The 16,001-nt window shown below is 37.1% G+C and overlaps 1 protein-coding gene across 5 annotated transcripts in view; it reads left to right on the top strand.

The window, feature by feature from the left end:
- The window catches only part of SHTN1 (shootin 1), a 103,232-nt gene that overhangs the window by 26,264 nt on the left and 60,967 nt on the right, over nt 1-16,001 (top strand). For all 5 annotated transcript variants that reach the window (XM_070470257.1, XM_070470261.1, XM_070470260.1 and 2 more), the window contains exons 3-5: nt 3,112-3,172; nt 10,270-10,364; nt 15,065-15,233. In XM_070470257.1, coding sequence (XP_070326358.1) covers nt 3,112-3,172; nt 10,270-10,364; nt 15,065-15,233 — 325 coding nt within the window. The remainder of the gene's footprint in view (nt 1-3,111; nt 3,173-10,269; nt 10,365-15,064; nt 15,234-16,001) is intronic.

Here is a 16,001-nt window from a genome sequence, read left to right as displayed (position 1 = left end):
GGGATGACAGAGGATGAGATGGCTAGATAGCATCACTGACTCAATGGACATGTCTAAACTGGCCCTGAAGGTATTAATGAATTTTTAAAAAACCTAACATTCCACTCATTTTCCAATGAGTCAGTTTTTCACATCAGGTGGCCAAAATATTTGAGCTTCAGTGTCAGCATCAGTCCTTCCAGTGAATATTCAGGACTGATTTCCTTTAGGATGGACTGGTTGTATCTCCTTGCAGTCCAAGGGACTCTCAAGAGTCTTCTCCAACACCACAGTTCAAAAGCATCAATTCTTCAGCGCTCAGCCTTCTTTATAGTCCAACTCTCACATCCATACATGACTACCGGAAAAACCATAGCTTTGACTAGACGGAGCTTTGTTGGCTAAGTAATGTCTCTGCTTTTTAATATGCTGCCTAGATTGGTCATAGCTTTTCTTCCAAGGAGCAAGTGTCTTTTAATTTCATGGTGGCAGTCACCATGTGCAGTGATTTTGGAGCCCAAGAAAATAACGTCTGTCATTGTTTCCATGGTTTTCCCATCTATTTGCCGTGAAGTGATGGGACCAGATACCATGATTTTAGTTTTAATTTTAATTTGCTATACCTCCTTCTATTCAGAATTGTAAGGATACAAGGATGGTTTCTTCTTGAGTGACAGAGGGCATAGGACGTTGAGCAGGAGTTTGTCTCCAGGTAGCGACCACTTATATTCCCCAGGGTTCTGGATAGTTGAAACTACCCAGTTTCAGGAATCTGCCCTGTGAATGAGTGGTGCTTTTACTATGCCAGCAAAATACCTGCTTGAGAAGAGGCACAAATATTCTCTTAAAGAATGAATGCATTTTAACTCAAGGATGTTAAATTGGTCTGTTACTGAGGAGATAATAAGCAGGAAGGTGACTCATTATCTTAGAAGGTCTGAGAAAATTGGCCAGATACAAATGGTACAAGTATCATGCTGGTGAGCGGTTATAAATACCATGTGGCCATTAATGCCTCTTTTTCCTTCTTTTTTTTTTTCTTTTTAAAAATATGTTTTCTTTTTTATTGAACTATAGTTGATTTATAGTATTATGTTAATTTCATGTACAGAGCAGAGTGATTCCTTTATTCTGTCTTCTTTCCCAGTATAGATTATTACAAGAAACTGAATGTAATTCCCTGTTGTGATTGTTGTGGTTTGGTTGCTGAAATGGTTTAGTTGCTAAGTCGTGTCCGAATCTTTGTGACCTTATGGACTATAGCCTGCCAGGCTCCTCAGTCCATGGGATTTCCCAGGCAAGAATATTGGAATGGGTTGTCATTTCCTTCTCCAGAGGATTCTTCCTGACCTAGGGATTGAACTCGCGTCTCCTGTGTCTCCTGCATTGCGGGCAAATTCTTTTACCACTGATCTATCAGGGAAGCCCAAAATTCCCTGTGCTAAACAATAAATCCTTGTTGTTTATCTATTTTATATATGCTGTGCTGTGCTTAGTCGCTCAGTTGTGTCTGACTCTTTGCAATCCCATGGGTTGTAGCCCACCAGACTCCTCTGTCCATGGGGATTTCCCAGGCAAGAATACTGGAGTGGGTTGCCATGTCCTCCTCCAGGGGATCTTCCCAACCCAGGGATTGAACCCAGGTCTCCCGCATTGCACGCAGATTCTTTACCAGTTGAGTTACCAGGGAAGCCATGATGTGTATCTGTTTAATCCCAAACTGCTAATTTATCTCTCTCCTCTCTATTTTGGTAACCATAGTTGTTTGTTTTCTATGTCTGTGTGTCTGTTTCTGTTTTGTAAATAAATCAATTTGTATTATTTTTTAGATTCCGTGTGTGTATGTGTTAAGTCACTTCAGTTGTGTCTGACTCTGCGACCCTATGGACTGTAGCTCCCCACCCTCCCCCGTCCATGAGATTCTCCAGGCAAGAATACTGGAGCAGATTGCCATGCCCTCCTCCAGGGGATTTTCCTGACCCAGGAAACCCAAACCTGCGTCTCTTATGTCTCCTGCATTGGCAGATGGGTTCTTTACCACTAGTGGTACCTGGGAAGCCCAGATTGCACATATAAGTGATATATTTATCTCTGTCTGACTTACTTAGTATGGCAGTCTCTAGGTTCATCCATACTGCTGTAATGGGACTATTTCTTTTTTATGGTTGAGTAATATTCCCTTACTGTGGATATATCCAGAGGTATGAAACCTCCCAAAGCATATCCCAGATATGTTTATCTGACATGGTAGAATTAAAATGTAAAGTTGTGCTATATTCACACGGTCATATATATATCAGTTCAATTCAGTCGCTCAGTCGTGTCTGACTTTTTGCAAACCCATGGAGTGCAGTGCGCCAGGCTTCCCTGTCCAACACCAACTCCTGGACCTTGCTCAGACTCATGTCTATCGAGTTGATGATGCCATCCAACCATTTCATCCTCTGTCATCACCTTCTCCTCCTGCCTTCAATCTTGCCCAGCATCAGGTTCTTTTCCAGCGAGTCAGTTCTTTGCATCAGGTGGCCAAAGTGTTAGAGCTTCAGCGTCAGCATCAGTCTTTCCGATGACTATTCAGGACTGATTTCCTTTCGGATGGACTGGTTTGATATCCTTGCAATCCAAGGGGCTCTCAAGAGTCTTCTCCAACACCACAGTTCAAAAGCATCAATTCTCCGGTGCTCAGCTTTCTTTATGGTCCAACTCTCACATCCATACATGACTACTGGAGAAACCACAGCATTGACTAGACAGACCTATGTCAGCAAAGTAATGTCTCTGCTTTTTAATATGTTGTCTAGGTTTGTCATAGCTTTCACATATATATATAAATATATGTGTGTGTGTGTGTGTGTGTGTGTGTGTATCACATACCTTCTATATCCATTCATCTGTTGATGGACACTTAAGGTTGCCTCCTTGTCTTAACTATTGTAGATAGTGCTGCTGTGAGCACTGGGGTGCATGGATCTTTTTGAATTAGAGTTTTCATCTTTTCTGGATGTATCATTAATGCTTGTTAAAGATTTTTAATTTCTGTTTCTTTTCCTAAAACTGTTTATAAATTTACCCTTTCTTGTCTTTCCAAACTTATGATACAAACTTAACATTTTTGTTTTGTTTTCATTTCAGTGTGACAAAATTAGGCAAGAACGAGATGAAGCAGTTAAAAAACTGGAGGAATTTCAGAAAAGTATGTAAGCATTTCGGTGGAATTGTTCTAACACATACAGTTTTGCTTTGGGGTTATGTGGGTAGGCATGTACTCTGTGTTTAGTTCCTGATGCAATGGGCAGCCAAGAAAGGAAGAATTATCTTCCCATTTGCCAAAAAAAAAATGCTCTGGCATTATTGTGATTTTTAAAGAAATGGATTGAGCATTATTGTTTCATAAGTATATTATATATATATATATATATATATATATAAATATAAAGTACAGTTTGTATTTGTTATGAAAATTTTTACTATGCATACCAGTTAAAAGAGAGCAAAAATGGTTACTTTGACTCTGATAAAAGCCAACATTAGTGTATTATAGTCTTTCTTTCCTGCTCTTTTATCTGTGAAATATATCAACCAAAAAAATGTAGTCAAGTTTTGCACTCAGTCTTGCAGCCTACTCTTTTCAGTAAATAGTATATCATGGTCATCTTTGCATGTTAGTAGAGAAGTATATCAGTTTTTAGTGTTACCCATAGTATTCTATCATAAAATAGTACCATAATTTATTTAAACAGTTCTTCAATGATAGATGGATTATTTCTGGTTTTTAGGAATTATCTGTAATGCCATGATAAGAATTCTAATTCATACATCTTTGCAATGGTCTGATTAGTTCCTTAGGTTAATTCATAGAAAGGAATTCTAGGTTTACAGAACTTACACATTTTAGGAATTTGAATGGTTGAAATAGCTCTTTCACCGAGGAAACTGATAGTCTCACAAAAGCTATAATTTCTTAATTTTTGCTGTTGTTTTTTTATGTGATGTAAATCTGTTATTACTTCATTCCCCTAAAATTCTGATCATGCTCAGAAGGTTCAGAAGGAAATATGTCCCAGGAAAGCCAGACTTTAGCTGGGAAAGTGACCCTCCCACTTGGAAGCAAGGCCTCTCTCTGTCCTTCTCAGATGCCACATTAGTCAGGTGTTTTGATTATATCATAAAGGGTTGACTTGGTAACTACACTACAAAATATTTCAACATTTATTCTTGCTGGAGGTAAAGTAGCTAGTTTATTTCAGGTGTCTGGCTGTAACAAGGAAAACCTAAAGGGGATATTGTTGATAATAACCTGTCTTTGGTGGCCAATATGCTATGGCTGGCTTACTGTCATAGTATGCCATAGGTGAAAACATATTTATCTGTGAATGTGTGAATGGCAATTGTTTAGGACTTTCTCCTTCCCTAATAGAGGATTAATGGGAATTTCTTACACTCAAACTGACACTGAGTTACAGCTGAAAGAGTTATACCATTGACATTTTTGAAAGTTAATGTATTTGAATTAGTTATTGATATTGGGTTGGCCTGCTGTGTGCAGTGGGAATAGTTCAAGTTCTTATGATTGGAGTTATCATAAAATGTTTTGGTCCAGGTAGGTAGTAGAGATTTTACCATTTGTGTTATGCAAAAATGGAAACAAATTTCTACCAAATTAACTTCCTTTTTTTTTTCTTGAAGAAATCTTAAATTCTATCTTTTAAAAACCTTTTTATTTTAAACTTTATTTATTGCATTTTTATTGTGCTGGAGTATAACTGATGAACAGTTGTGATAGTTCCAGGTGAACAGTGAAGGGACACAACCATATGTATATATATGTCCATTCTCCCCCAACTCACCTTGTATCCAGGCTGCCACGTAACGTTGAACAGAGTTCCACATGCTATACAGTAGGTCCTTGTTGATTATCCGTTTAAATATAGCCGTGTGTACATGTCCATCCCAAACTCCCTAACTATCCCCTCCCTGGCAAAGCTCCTTGTCTAAGTCTGTGAGAGTCTGTTTTTGTTTTGTAAGTAAATTCATTTGTATCTTTTTTTTTAAGACAAAGAAGGAAAGATACTGTATGACATCCTTACATGTAGAATCTAAAAAGAAAATAATTACCTTTAGAGTAACATGTAAACTTTGCTTTCATCTACTATTTCTCTTTTCCCTTTCTCTTCCTCTAAATATCTCTGATAGTTTTGAAAATTTGCATTTCTCTTTATGAACAACTCAGAGCCTGAAAGAATTCACCTTTTTATATTGTATTCATTCAATTTTTGCCCTTACTGCATCAGCCTGGTTTAAGTTTGGATGGCAGGAAAACAGAGTGTTGACTCTTCACTCAGTTTCAAAAGAACAGAAAATGAAAACTAAGAAAACTTTATCTGTTAAAAAACTGTGCCTGAGATAAATGGTTCATGACTTTAGAACAGAGGGTAGCAATTTAGATTTGGAAGGCAGTGAGGCAGTTTTCACCAGTGAAAAGCACCATTTGCTGTGAATCCCTGTATGCCCCGAGCAGTTAATTTCTGCACTAGTAAAAGTGAAATGAATGACTGTACCTTGTAGGCTGTTTGAGGGTCAAATGAGATAACCCATGTAAAAAGCGCTGAACACAGTGCCTGGCACTGCACTCAACAAATACTAGTTGTTGCTACTGCCATCATCTCATCTACTGTGCCATCCAGGGCTTGACTGCCCTTCAGTACTAAGAGTTCATATCATTTACCCTCCATGAATTAGTTTCGGGACACAGTCTCCACATTGGTAACAAAATTGAAATCTGCCTCCCTGTAATGTTTCCCTACTAGTTCTAGTTCTCTTAGTGTAGGAAGAACAGCCAAAAGAGGGTGAGGAAAAGCTTTGTTAGACTGTCGGGATCAACTCTTCCTAGCCTGGCATACTTTTCCTAGCTTACTTTTTTCCTAGCATACTTTTCCATATTTCCCTGTGATTCCTGGCCCTCTGCCAGCTTTTCCTGAGTATCTCTTGTCTTTCTGGACAAAGTATACTACTGCTGAGCAAAGCCGTGTTCCCTGGAAAGCAGATGAAAGTAAAAGTGAAGTTCCTTCATGTCTTTTAGGCCACTCTGCATTAGATCCTTTGCTCTCTTTTAGGGCCTACCAATTTTCCTGCATACCTCTAGCTTTCGTGATTGTTTTCTCACTACATGAAAACCTAAGTAATCTGATATTGCAGGAGAATTTATGCTATGTTTGCCACGTATACATTAGAGATACCCTGCATCTAAAGATTGCTAAGAATGGGCTGAATGGAGAGGAATTTTTGCTAAGGAAGCAGCACCCTGGGTGGGGTGGCACTTTTAAATATGAGCAATTAGAAAAGAACATAGAAAATTGGAGTCCTCTAGACATCGCTTTGGCTGGCCTTTACCAGTTAGAACTCCGTAATCTGGGATATGTTCCTTAACTTCTCCAGGCCTCGGTGTTCTCCAATACCAAACTGCTATGGTAATACCTACCTTGTAGGATTGTCCTGAGGATCTTTGAGCGGACACATGTGCAGGGCTCAGCACACAATAGACACGTTGTTGGCCCAATAAACGGTGATAGTGGTTGTTTCCTAAGCCATTCTGTGCTACAGGGAACATCCCTATGAAAGGGGTGTTCATGTGTGAACTTAGGCCTGAGACAGTTTTTCAGTCATCAGACACACACAGACATGAATACCTACTTTGTACATAGCATTGTGCTGGGTGCAAGAGAGTCAGCCATGAATGAAGAATTTTTCTGCCCTGATGCTCACTCAGTAGAAGACAAAGCAAATTAAAAGAACCCCAGTGCCCCTACAGTGTGATACATTCTATGATGGCAAGTATATGAGAATGTTTTGGGGTCATAGAACACGAGAGTCAGACTTCGCTGATTCGACTAGACTGATAGAAGCCGCAGTTGAGACTCTTTTAGGTTATACTTCTGAATTCTCAGAGTCATTAAGAAAAATGTTTATTATGGAAAATGTCAAGCTTGTACAAAAGTAAAAAATATATAATGAACTGACCCCTGCCATGTACCTATCACACAGTTTCAAAAGTTGTCAGTTTGTGTCCAGTCTTCCTTCTTACATCCATACACCTGTTCTCACTGACCTCAGATTATTTTGAAACTAATTCCAGTCATCATATCATTTGATCTGTAAATATTTCAGTTTGTATTTCTAAAATACTAGGATTTTTTAAAAACATAACTGCAGTAGAGTCACTTTATTTAAAGTTCATCTTTTTTCTTTTTTAAACCTTTTTGCCATCCAAATTATAGGTGTTTTAGGTATAGCACTGGTCATAGATTGTGGATATTATGAGGAAAGTCTGAATTTAGGGCTGTAGGCAAATCATTAAATGAACAATTAAAGTTTTAAAAAATCTTCATCATTTGAAAATAAATAAACATATATTAAAAAAAAACTGCTGGGACTTCTCTGGCAGTCCATTGGTTAAGACTCCTTACTTCCACTGCAGGGGGCACTGGTTTGATCCCTGGTTGAGGAACTAGGATTCCACATGCCACACAGTGCCACCAAAAAAAAAAAAATTGTTTTATGTCAGGTGACTTGACTTTTGGTTTTGGAAATTGGATCATCCTTTGTAAAGATATAGATGCCCTTTGAAATATGCTCTTTTCTTTTGGATCTAGAAAGTTTGTAAGTAGGTTTCACTGGTGTCAGCTTAGCATTGGGATAATTTTTTAAACTGAAAATTAAAGCACAGTTTCAATTTTCCACTGTTCTTGCTTATAAGAAGAAATAAAAACTTACCTGATGGAGTATACTGTATCAGAACTGGAGAAAATGTGGACTAGTGTTGCCCAGCTAAGTTTATCAAGTTAAATTACAGGGCAACTTTTTACAAAATGTTTAGAAAATAAGTGTTGTGGTTGTTGTTTTTTTTTTCCTCTTTCTCTTTACTGGGGCTAAACCTTTCTAGTGTGGAATGATTTTTCCTACTCTTTCATGAGCAAGAATATTATTGAATAAAAAGTCAAATTCTTATGAAAAATGCAGAGTGTTTATGTTTTTGTTATGATAGTTAGAAGTACCAGATTGTGGTAGAAGGTGTCAAGTAGTTAAGGCTAAAAATTTGAAGTAATATTTGATGTTGTAAAAATTGTGTGGGTTTCTTTTCTCTTTCCTTCACAGTTTTGAAGAACCTACCTTGTAAACATAGTGATAAAATGCCAGGAATATTAGGACTTTAAGGAAATAATAGAGCCTATTATTTAAACTACAATATAAAAGGCAATTATATTGATGAAGAGCTACATGGTCTTTGTGTGTGTGAATAAACTTGGCCTGTGTTCAGCTTCTATTTGTTCTTCTGGCATAAACACATATTGTGTGTGATTCCAGTTTAATGGGGACCCGTTTGTATGCCAAGCAGCTGCATTTTAGGACCTATTGCGTGATTTCATAGCTCTCTGAAAATTGGTTCTATTCAGAACAAGAGATAGAAGAGGAGAAGGGGGGGTGCTGTGGGGGGGTGGGGGAGAGCTCCAACACACAATCATTTCTTTTCAATTGGAGCCAGAAAGGTTGATGACAACATGACCATTGTGTTATAATGATAAGACCACTACGGCATCTGTACCTCTCATCAAGGCTTTCACACAGCAGCAGATACAATTTAATTCACTGCTCTGTCAGCAGTGCTGATACCATTATGCCGTCTGTCTCCACAGTTATAATCGCTGTCCTCTGAGAAATGCAGTTGAAATGATCTTGAGCAGTCAAAGAAACTCTCAATTAAGGCTGCCACTTCCAATGTGTCAGATTGTGTCTTATGCACTTGGTACAATTTTCACTTCCAATCCTGTTTATTTACAATGTCTACCAGTAATTACGCTTAACGTGTCATTTAGCGAGGGGGGCCCCTGCCAAGCCGATTGTTGGGTGCTGCTGTACCATTGAGTGGGAGTTTCTCAAGTCAGTGCCATCAGCAGCTTTTAGGCCCTGATGGGATGCGGTAGTAATGTTGATAATGCAAGGATCGTGCTCATCAAGTCATAATTAGATGCCACTCAAATGTGCCACTTGTAATAACAGTGTTGATTCATGTTTTTCTCGGTGACTGCAACTACTAATTAGTTAAGTGGTTTTTGGTTGGCCTGCATTTGCTGCGGATCATTATTACCCCTGAAAAAATGTCAAGGTTAGAGATGTTTCTGGCCATTTAGTGCTGCTTTATGAATTTGAATATTAACATAATAAGAACTTTGGATGGACTTAGGAAGTAATACATTTTTGTATTTAATTTGGAGAGAAATTTTTTCCCCTGAGTTTAATCATAATTGCAGGTTAATTAAGCTTAAATGAAGCAAAAGTAATCTCTCTTTGTGTTATGTGAGCCCAGTGCTTTTTGCCTAACTTTGTTGGGTTTCACACTTCGGTGCCCTGAATTTTGCTTCTTTTTTTTAAGCCAAACAAATATCAATAAACATACATGTCTACAGTTAAGTTTGAGGTTCTGAGCACTTTCTTTTCAACTAGAAGTATGGGTAAAAGGATTTGGCATTTTTCTTACTCCATCTTCAAAGTATAACTCAAGTTCTCAATAATTTTGTACTTTTGAATCTCACTTATATAAACCAGCTACCAAAAAGTCTGAGAATTGCTGTTTTTGGAACATTGGTTAAACGTCAAGTTTATTTTTTTTTTAATCTTCCTGACAGTCTGTGATATGAGAAGCAATTTGTTACCATCAACTTTTATTATCACTCAGTGCAAAAATCTTGTTGCTATAGTTTTCTACCCTGGAGTTTATGAAATACTTTGTCAGTAATAAAGACTACTATTGAAATAATCAACTTAGTTAAGCTGCCACGTTGTTATTCTACTTATGAGATCAATATGTAAGGTTTATTTTTAAACATTTCTCTTTAGCTAGTTTTCCTGAGGAGATGCATAAGTTATATTCTGCTAAGAAAAGGAAATTATATTTGCCACTTTTAATTTATGAGAGGTTCTTTTGTTTAAATTAGCAGACATGTCTATAGTTATATAGACTGCTACATAGAAAAGAGACTCAAAAAATTCTCAATAGCTTTCCTAAAATATGTGTAATAGCCATAAAAGTTCTTTGTTGTCTTTTTTTCTTTCTACATTCAAATTTTAGCTAAGATTTAATCAGAGCAGCATCTTCAACACTTTTTTTTTCCATGATAGCTAAAGGTCTTGCCAGCTAAAGAATTACAGTATTCTTAATCATGGGACAAGATGTGTGGGCTTCTGGAATAGCTGACTAATCTCTGAATGCTAAGACTTTTTCCCCCTCATTCCTAGTTTCTCACATGGTTATAGAGGAAGTGAATTTTATGCAGAACCATCTTGAAATAGAGAAGACTTGTCGAGAAAGTGCTGAAGCTTTGGCAACAAAGGTGAGACATTTCATATAAAGGAATTCTACCTGAGCTTTTAAAATTCAACTTGGCTTTTCTGCATAGTGACATCTATTTTCTTCTGCTTTTCTAGTTCCCTAATCAGTTGATTCTGATCCTCATCAGAGGTCTCAGAATCCTGAAATGTGATTATGTAAATATCTGTCTTAATGCCAAGATTATTTTGGTTATAAAAAAAGAAGTGTTTGTATATGTGTATCTCAGTATTTGTGTGTGTGTGTGTGTGTGTTTGCCTGTGAAAATGGTCCCAGAGTAGTCTGTTGAACTCGACTTTCCAGATGTCTGTGCATTTGGTTAAAATGCTAACCAAGTTTAAAACTAACCGAAAGTGACATAAAAGAGCAATGAGTGTTTCCTGTTTGAATCAGATGAAAAAGTCAGCCTCAGACTGTACATTTCAGGTGATTATTTTTGAAAGCAGAGTGAGGGCATGCTAAAGGTGACCTCCAGTACGCTGCTGATTGCTTCTAGCTGATGAATTTACCAAGTGTGTAATTTTCTATATTCTATCTCATCAGAAGTACATTATTATTAAGGAATATTTTTATCTCTGTCTTACATATTTTGGGTTGGGCAAAATGCATCTGAACCACTTCATCAGAAAATGGATTACAGCAATTTTCTGCCAAATTTCATTAGTGATTCTGGTTTTGTTTCTTTCCCCTCTCCACTATCACCTACCTCCATAGTGTTTCTTTGGATGCACCTGAAATTCTATACATCAGACAGTCAATCAGTCAATTTAATCTATGTGCATTAGCATTGTGCTTGCTAGAGGTATTTGCTTAATTGTTTGCATAATGACACTACATTAGAATTCATAAGATATGCAGGCAGAACCTAAATAAGTATATTAATGTGTGTATATAGCTTCTCTTCCATTATTTGTCCAAAGAATCTATAGCAATAGAGGCCATTGCTTTAGAAGGAATGATAACATGGAGCCTCTATTCTATATATCACTAGTGTTCACAGGTTCATAATACTGTTTGAATTTCTTTTCATTTCCTTTTCTTCATTTCATTTTCCAGGTAGGAAAAATGTATTTGGAGCATACTAGCTGTTCTAAATCTTGTAGCACACATCTAACCTGCAATTATCATGTCATAATTTTCAAGGTAGACCAGGATTGATTTCTTAAGAATACCCAGACCCACTGCTCTAGTAGTATGGCCCAGGCATGTGAATGTTGAAAAAGTTGCCAGGTGACTGTATAGTCATCCCTGGTTATGACAGTGTGTTACTAATCTCTGGGGTCATTTTTACAGTTTAGTGTTGATAATAGGACCCTTAACGTAGAGTTTGTCTTCTCTTCTTTAAGAAGCCCTTTTGAAAATGGACAAATGGTTTGTTTTTGAGGCTACAGTGTACTTTAGAATACAGTGTATGTGGACATTAGAATAAAAAACCAAAAAAATCTCTTCGATTAAATGCTATCAATATGCTCGTTAGATGTGAAAGAAGCTACAGCTTTGAATACAAAGTTTGGAAGCCTCATTATATGTGTGATCAATAAATGAAAGTAACACATCCTGATTTAAGTATTAATTGTCCTTTTTGGGAATAGTTTTCATTTTCTAAACAGCAGAGTTTCTGTAAGTTCTTATTTTTCTAAGTCTTTGCTCTCAAATTAAGGACAAATGGAATGTTTAATTCTTATGATGCAATGTACATTGTTTCCTTAGAAGCAAGTGTGGATACTTTGCTTTGCTGAAATGTGAAAGTTAAACCAATAAGATATAGACCAGTTATTTAAATTGTATGATCCAAGTCTATTTAACATGCTTATTTTGTATTTTAAATATCCATTAAACTGTGCTCTATATAAAAACCCTGTTTAAATTTGAATATAGCGTAAGATTCTGTTCCTGCAGTGTTATGAAAGGTTTATTTTTGCCTTCTAACTTAGAAGAGTTCTGAAACGGAAGTAGCTTGCATTAACCTGTATAACCTGATGGCTAATAACTGCAGTGACATTGCTTAGCTTCAATTTGTGAATTCAGAGTTCTCAAAAATTTCTACTTCCTATGGTCATAAGATTTTATGTGTATAAATCTTGTATTTTCTTTTTTCAGAATATGAAAATGATGTTTCCAGAGAAGACTTTTGAAATTATGTTTGGCTTTTTTCTTGAGAAAGTAACTTTGTTGAATAGAGTAATTGTATTACAGCCAAATAGCTGGTAGATATTGGTGCCTGGTTTGATAGGAGCATTAAACTCTTTTAGGGCAGAACTGTTAACTGTTAGGTTATCAAATGTTACTTTGATGATGGCCTGGAAAGTAATATGTTAAGCATCAGATGGCAAAAATGAGTATTTTCAGTTTTTCATGAATCCTGGGGAAAGGAACGTTGTATAGATAAATGCCTTGGTTGAAGAATACTGGCTTATAAATGATTTCTGGAGGAAAATTAGACAGAGAGTAAATCTCTTTTATTACTATTAGCAATATTTGCTGAATTTTTATTGTAAGTCACTTACTATGTTAAATGCTTTATATAGAATATGTCACTTAATCTGCATACTGTGGGATGGAGACTATTTTAACCCTTAGTTAGCTAATGAGAAAAACTAACGCTGAAGGGTTATTCTAGAGGTAGAGACAGAATTTGATCGCAGAGCTGTGTTCTCAGCTCTGCTGTAGCACTGCTGCTGCTAATTGTGTAGAAGTATATACCCAAGTACTGCATTCCTCCATGTCATTATTCTCAGTATTGAAGCTCATTTGAATCATCTGGGAAGCCCTGAAGAAGTGCTACGCTGGACTCTATTGCCAGAGATTTTGGCCTGGTGAGGAGGGCCTGCAGATTGGAATTTTTTTTTTTTTTTTTTAACTCTACAGATTGTAATGTGCTGGGTTGGGAACCATTTGTTTATTAGGAGGCAGAATTACAAATTAGCTCTTGAGTTTTTCCAGTCTTTAATTGTTCTTTTTCCCTGAATTCTGAAAAGATGTCACCCTTTGAGAACTGACAGTGATCCTTGAGCCTCTAGTGCTGTGCCCTAGCATTCATGGCTCAGAGAAGCCAGGCCAGTGCTTACTGGAATCGTCCATCTGAAGGAAGAGGGATTGGGAAATCGTGGGACTTCTATCGAATCTCTGATCCTCTCCTGTAACATGGAGAGCTAGAAGCTGGCACTGTGTCGGGACTGGGAGTAAAAGTCTGTGCCTGATTCCTTGAATGGATCTCGCCAGCCTCCCCAGGAAGAATCCAGGGAAGGGTTCATAGCCATTCCTGAGTGATCCTTCCTGATTCCCCAGAGAGATCAGGGAACCCTCTTGTGTTCCAGACCCTGCTACTTGGATATATTTAGCCTCCATATTACTTGGATAAGAATCAGATCTCCCCAAGTGATATGGGCTGGGCTTTCCCTGAGAGAAATCCTGAGGGGTCCTAATCATGACGACAAATGAAGGACCAAAGCCAGACAAGTGCCATACTAAACATCTTATTCTGGTGTAAGGTTTACATAGAGAAGGGCCTTTAGCTTTCCAGTGAATTTTTTCTATTCGTATTTATATTTATATTCAATGTCAAGTTATTCAATTCAGAACTTGTTTTGATGGCCAACAGCCCTTACTAAATGCAAGCACATTTCTGTATCTTCCATTTTATACTAGAGAAAGCAATCTACTAAACACTTCCTAAGAGAAGATCTTTCATATTATAGTCTTGGGAATAAAGTAAAATCATACTTTGCTTTAGTGGACTTTGGATCAAGCTTAGTCTTTGCGTGTGCTTTGTACTAACATTTATATGCACATAAATACAGGAGCTGAAGAAGGTAATGATAATTAATAACCAACTCATTTTTTACATAAAGGGCATACTAAATACATCAATGAATTAGGTTTACTTTATCTGCAATGACATAGAGATAATAGAAACATATCTTGAACTTTCTCCTAATGTGTATTATTAGAATTCTAGGGATAGACAGAAGCACATTATGAATTAGTTTAAGCAAGAAAAGGGGAAAAAAAGTAGGAGTTTGTTCAGAGGGATGTTGGAGAATCCCACAGAATCCATGAGCTGGTAGCATTTTAGGAATGGACTGGAACCCTGTGGGAAACCCAGTGTCTGTTGCCTTTCTCTGTCTCTCTGCACATTGGCTCCGTTTTGGCTTTGCTGCAGACTGCCTTTCTCTATTCCTCAGTTGAGTAGTGTGGCGTGGTTGCCAGTAGCTACCGTACATCCAGACACAGGGACAGGAGTTCCCGTCCAGGAGAACAGGAGTTGCTTTGGGAGAACTTGGCTGTTCCAGAAATTATGTGGAACATGAAGAGGCAGTGGCAGTGTCCAGAAAACAGGGAGTGTAGGACAAACAAACATATAAAAGGTGTTCACAGCACAGCATCAAACCAAATAAAGTGTCTTAAATTAGGACTATTAATGACTGGATAAATTGAAATTTGATATAATCTATTCTCATGTTTTATCTTAATTCTTCTTGTATTTATCAGTCATAACTAGCATTTTCACATTCTGTAAGGCATAGGTCTTTCTTAATTAGTTTAATGTTAAAAAGTATAAATAAGATAATATTTAGTGACTCTTCTGTTTCATGCTGTGAATGTTGATGAATGTGTAGACAAGGAGATGCTTAATTTGACTATTGTATAAAAATCCAAGACACTCATTTGCTCTTAAAATAACTGTCTTTATATTTGCCTTAGTTAAATAAAGAAAATAAAGCATTGAAAAGAATCAGCATGTTATACATGGCCAAGCTGGGGCCAGATGTAATAACTGAGGAGATTAACATTGACGATGAAGATTCAGCGATGGACCCAGAGGATGTTGCCAAGACTTGTGTCTCAGTACAGTGTCAGAAGCAGATCAAAGGTAAGGATTCCTGGCTTAATTATTGAACGTGGTTTTGACTCCTATTAGGATAATGCTTCTCAACCCTGGTTGCACATTGAAATTGCATAAGGATTTCAATAAATAGTAATGCCTGGGTCCTTCTTTGGAAAAAAATTCTGATTATTTGTCCCAGAGGGTAGTCTAGTTGAGAATCATGATGACTGTAGCTTTATGAGTTACTTTCTTGTTTGGGATTAGGTACTTTTGAAAGCGCCATCTTGACAGGGAACAGTCAGTTAACCTACACATGTCTTCAGGATAGGACTGTATATTAAGATATTTTTGTTAAATGAAAGAAAGAATGAATAAAAATTTATTTAGCCAACACCTTCTATTAGTCTGATTTCTCTGTTGAAATCTTTGGGGAAGATAACTCCCAAAATTGCTTTGTCTCTGCCCTCCAAGAACTTCTCCTAAGATTCAAGCAATGAGCTAGAAGCAATATGTAGTATTAAGCAACTGTGTTGGTCCCCAAATAGTTCTATAAGGTGAAACCACACAGTACATCTGTGAAGTACACGTTAAGTTTTTTAATATAAGCTTTTTAACTACACATATAGCTTAGGATGTAGGAAAACAGTCTGGGGCTTGGTAATTATTGGAGCATTTTAACTTACCGTACCTGTCAAGAATAATATTTGTTGGTTTGGTAGATGAAACTTCAGTTGGAAATATAAAGAAGAAAGTAAAAAGAAAGCCATTTTAACCCTGTGTGTGCTCAGCTGCCAAGCCGTATTCAACTCTTTG

The sequence above is a fragment of the Odocoileus virginianus genome, chromosome 7, assembly GCF_023699985.2.
Source record: "Odocoileus virginianus isolate 20LAN1187 ecotype Illinois chromosome 7, Ovbor_1.2, whole genome shotgun sequence".
Lineage (NCBI taxonomy): Eukaryota > Metazoa > Chordata > Mammalia > Artiodactyla > Cervidae > Odocoileus > Odocoileus virginianus.
This window is presented reverse-complemented; position numbering and strand designations above follow the sequence as displayed.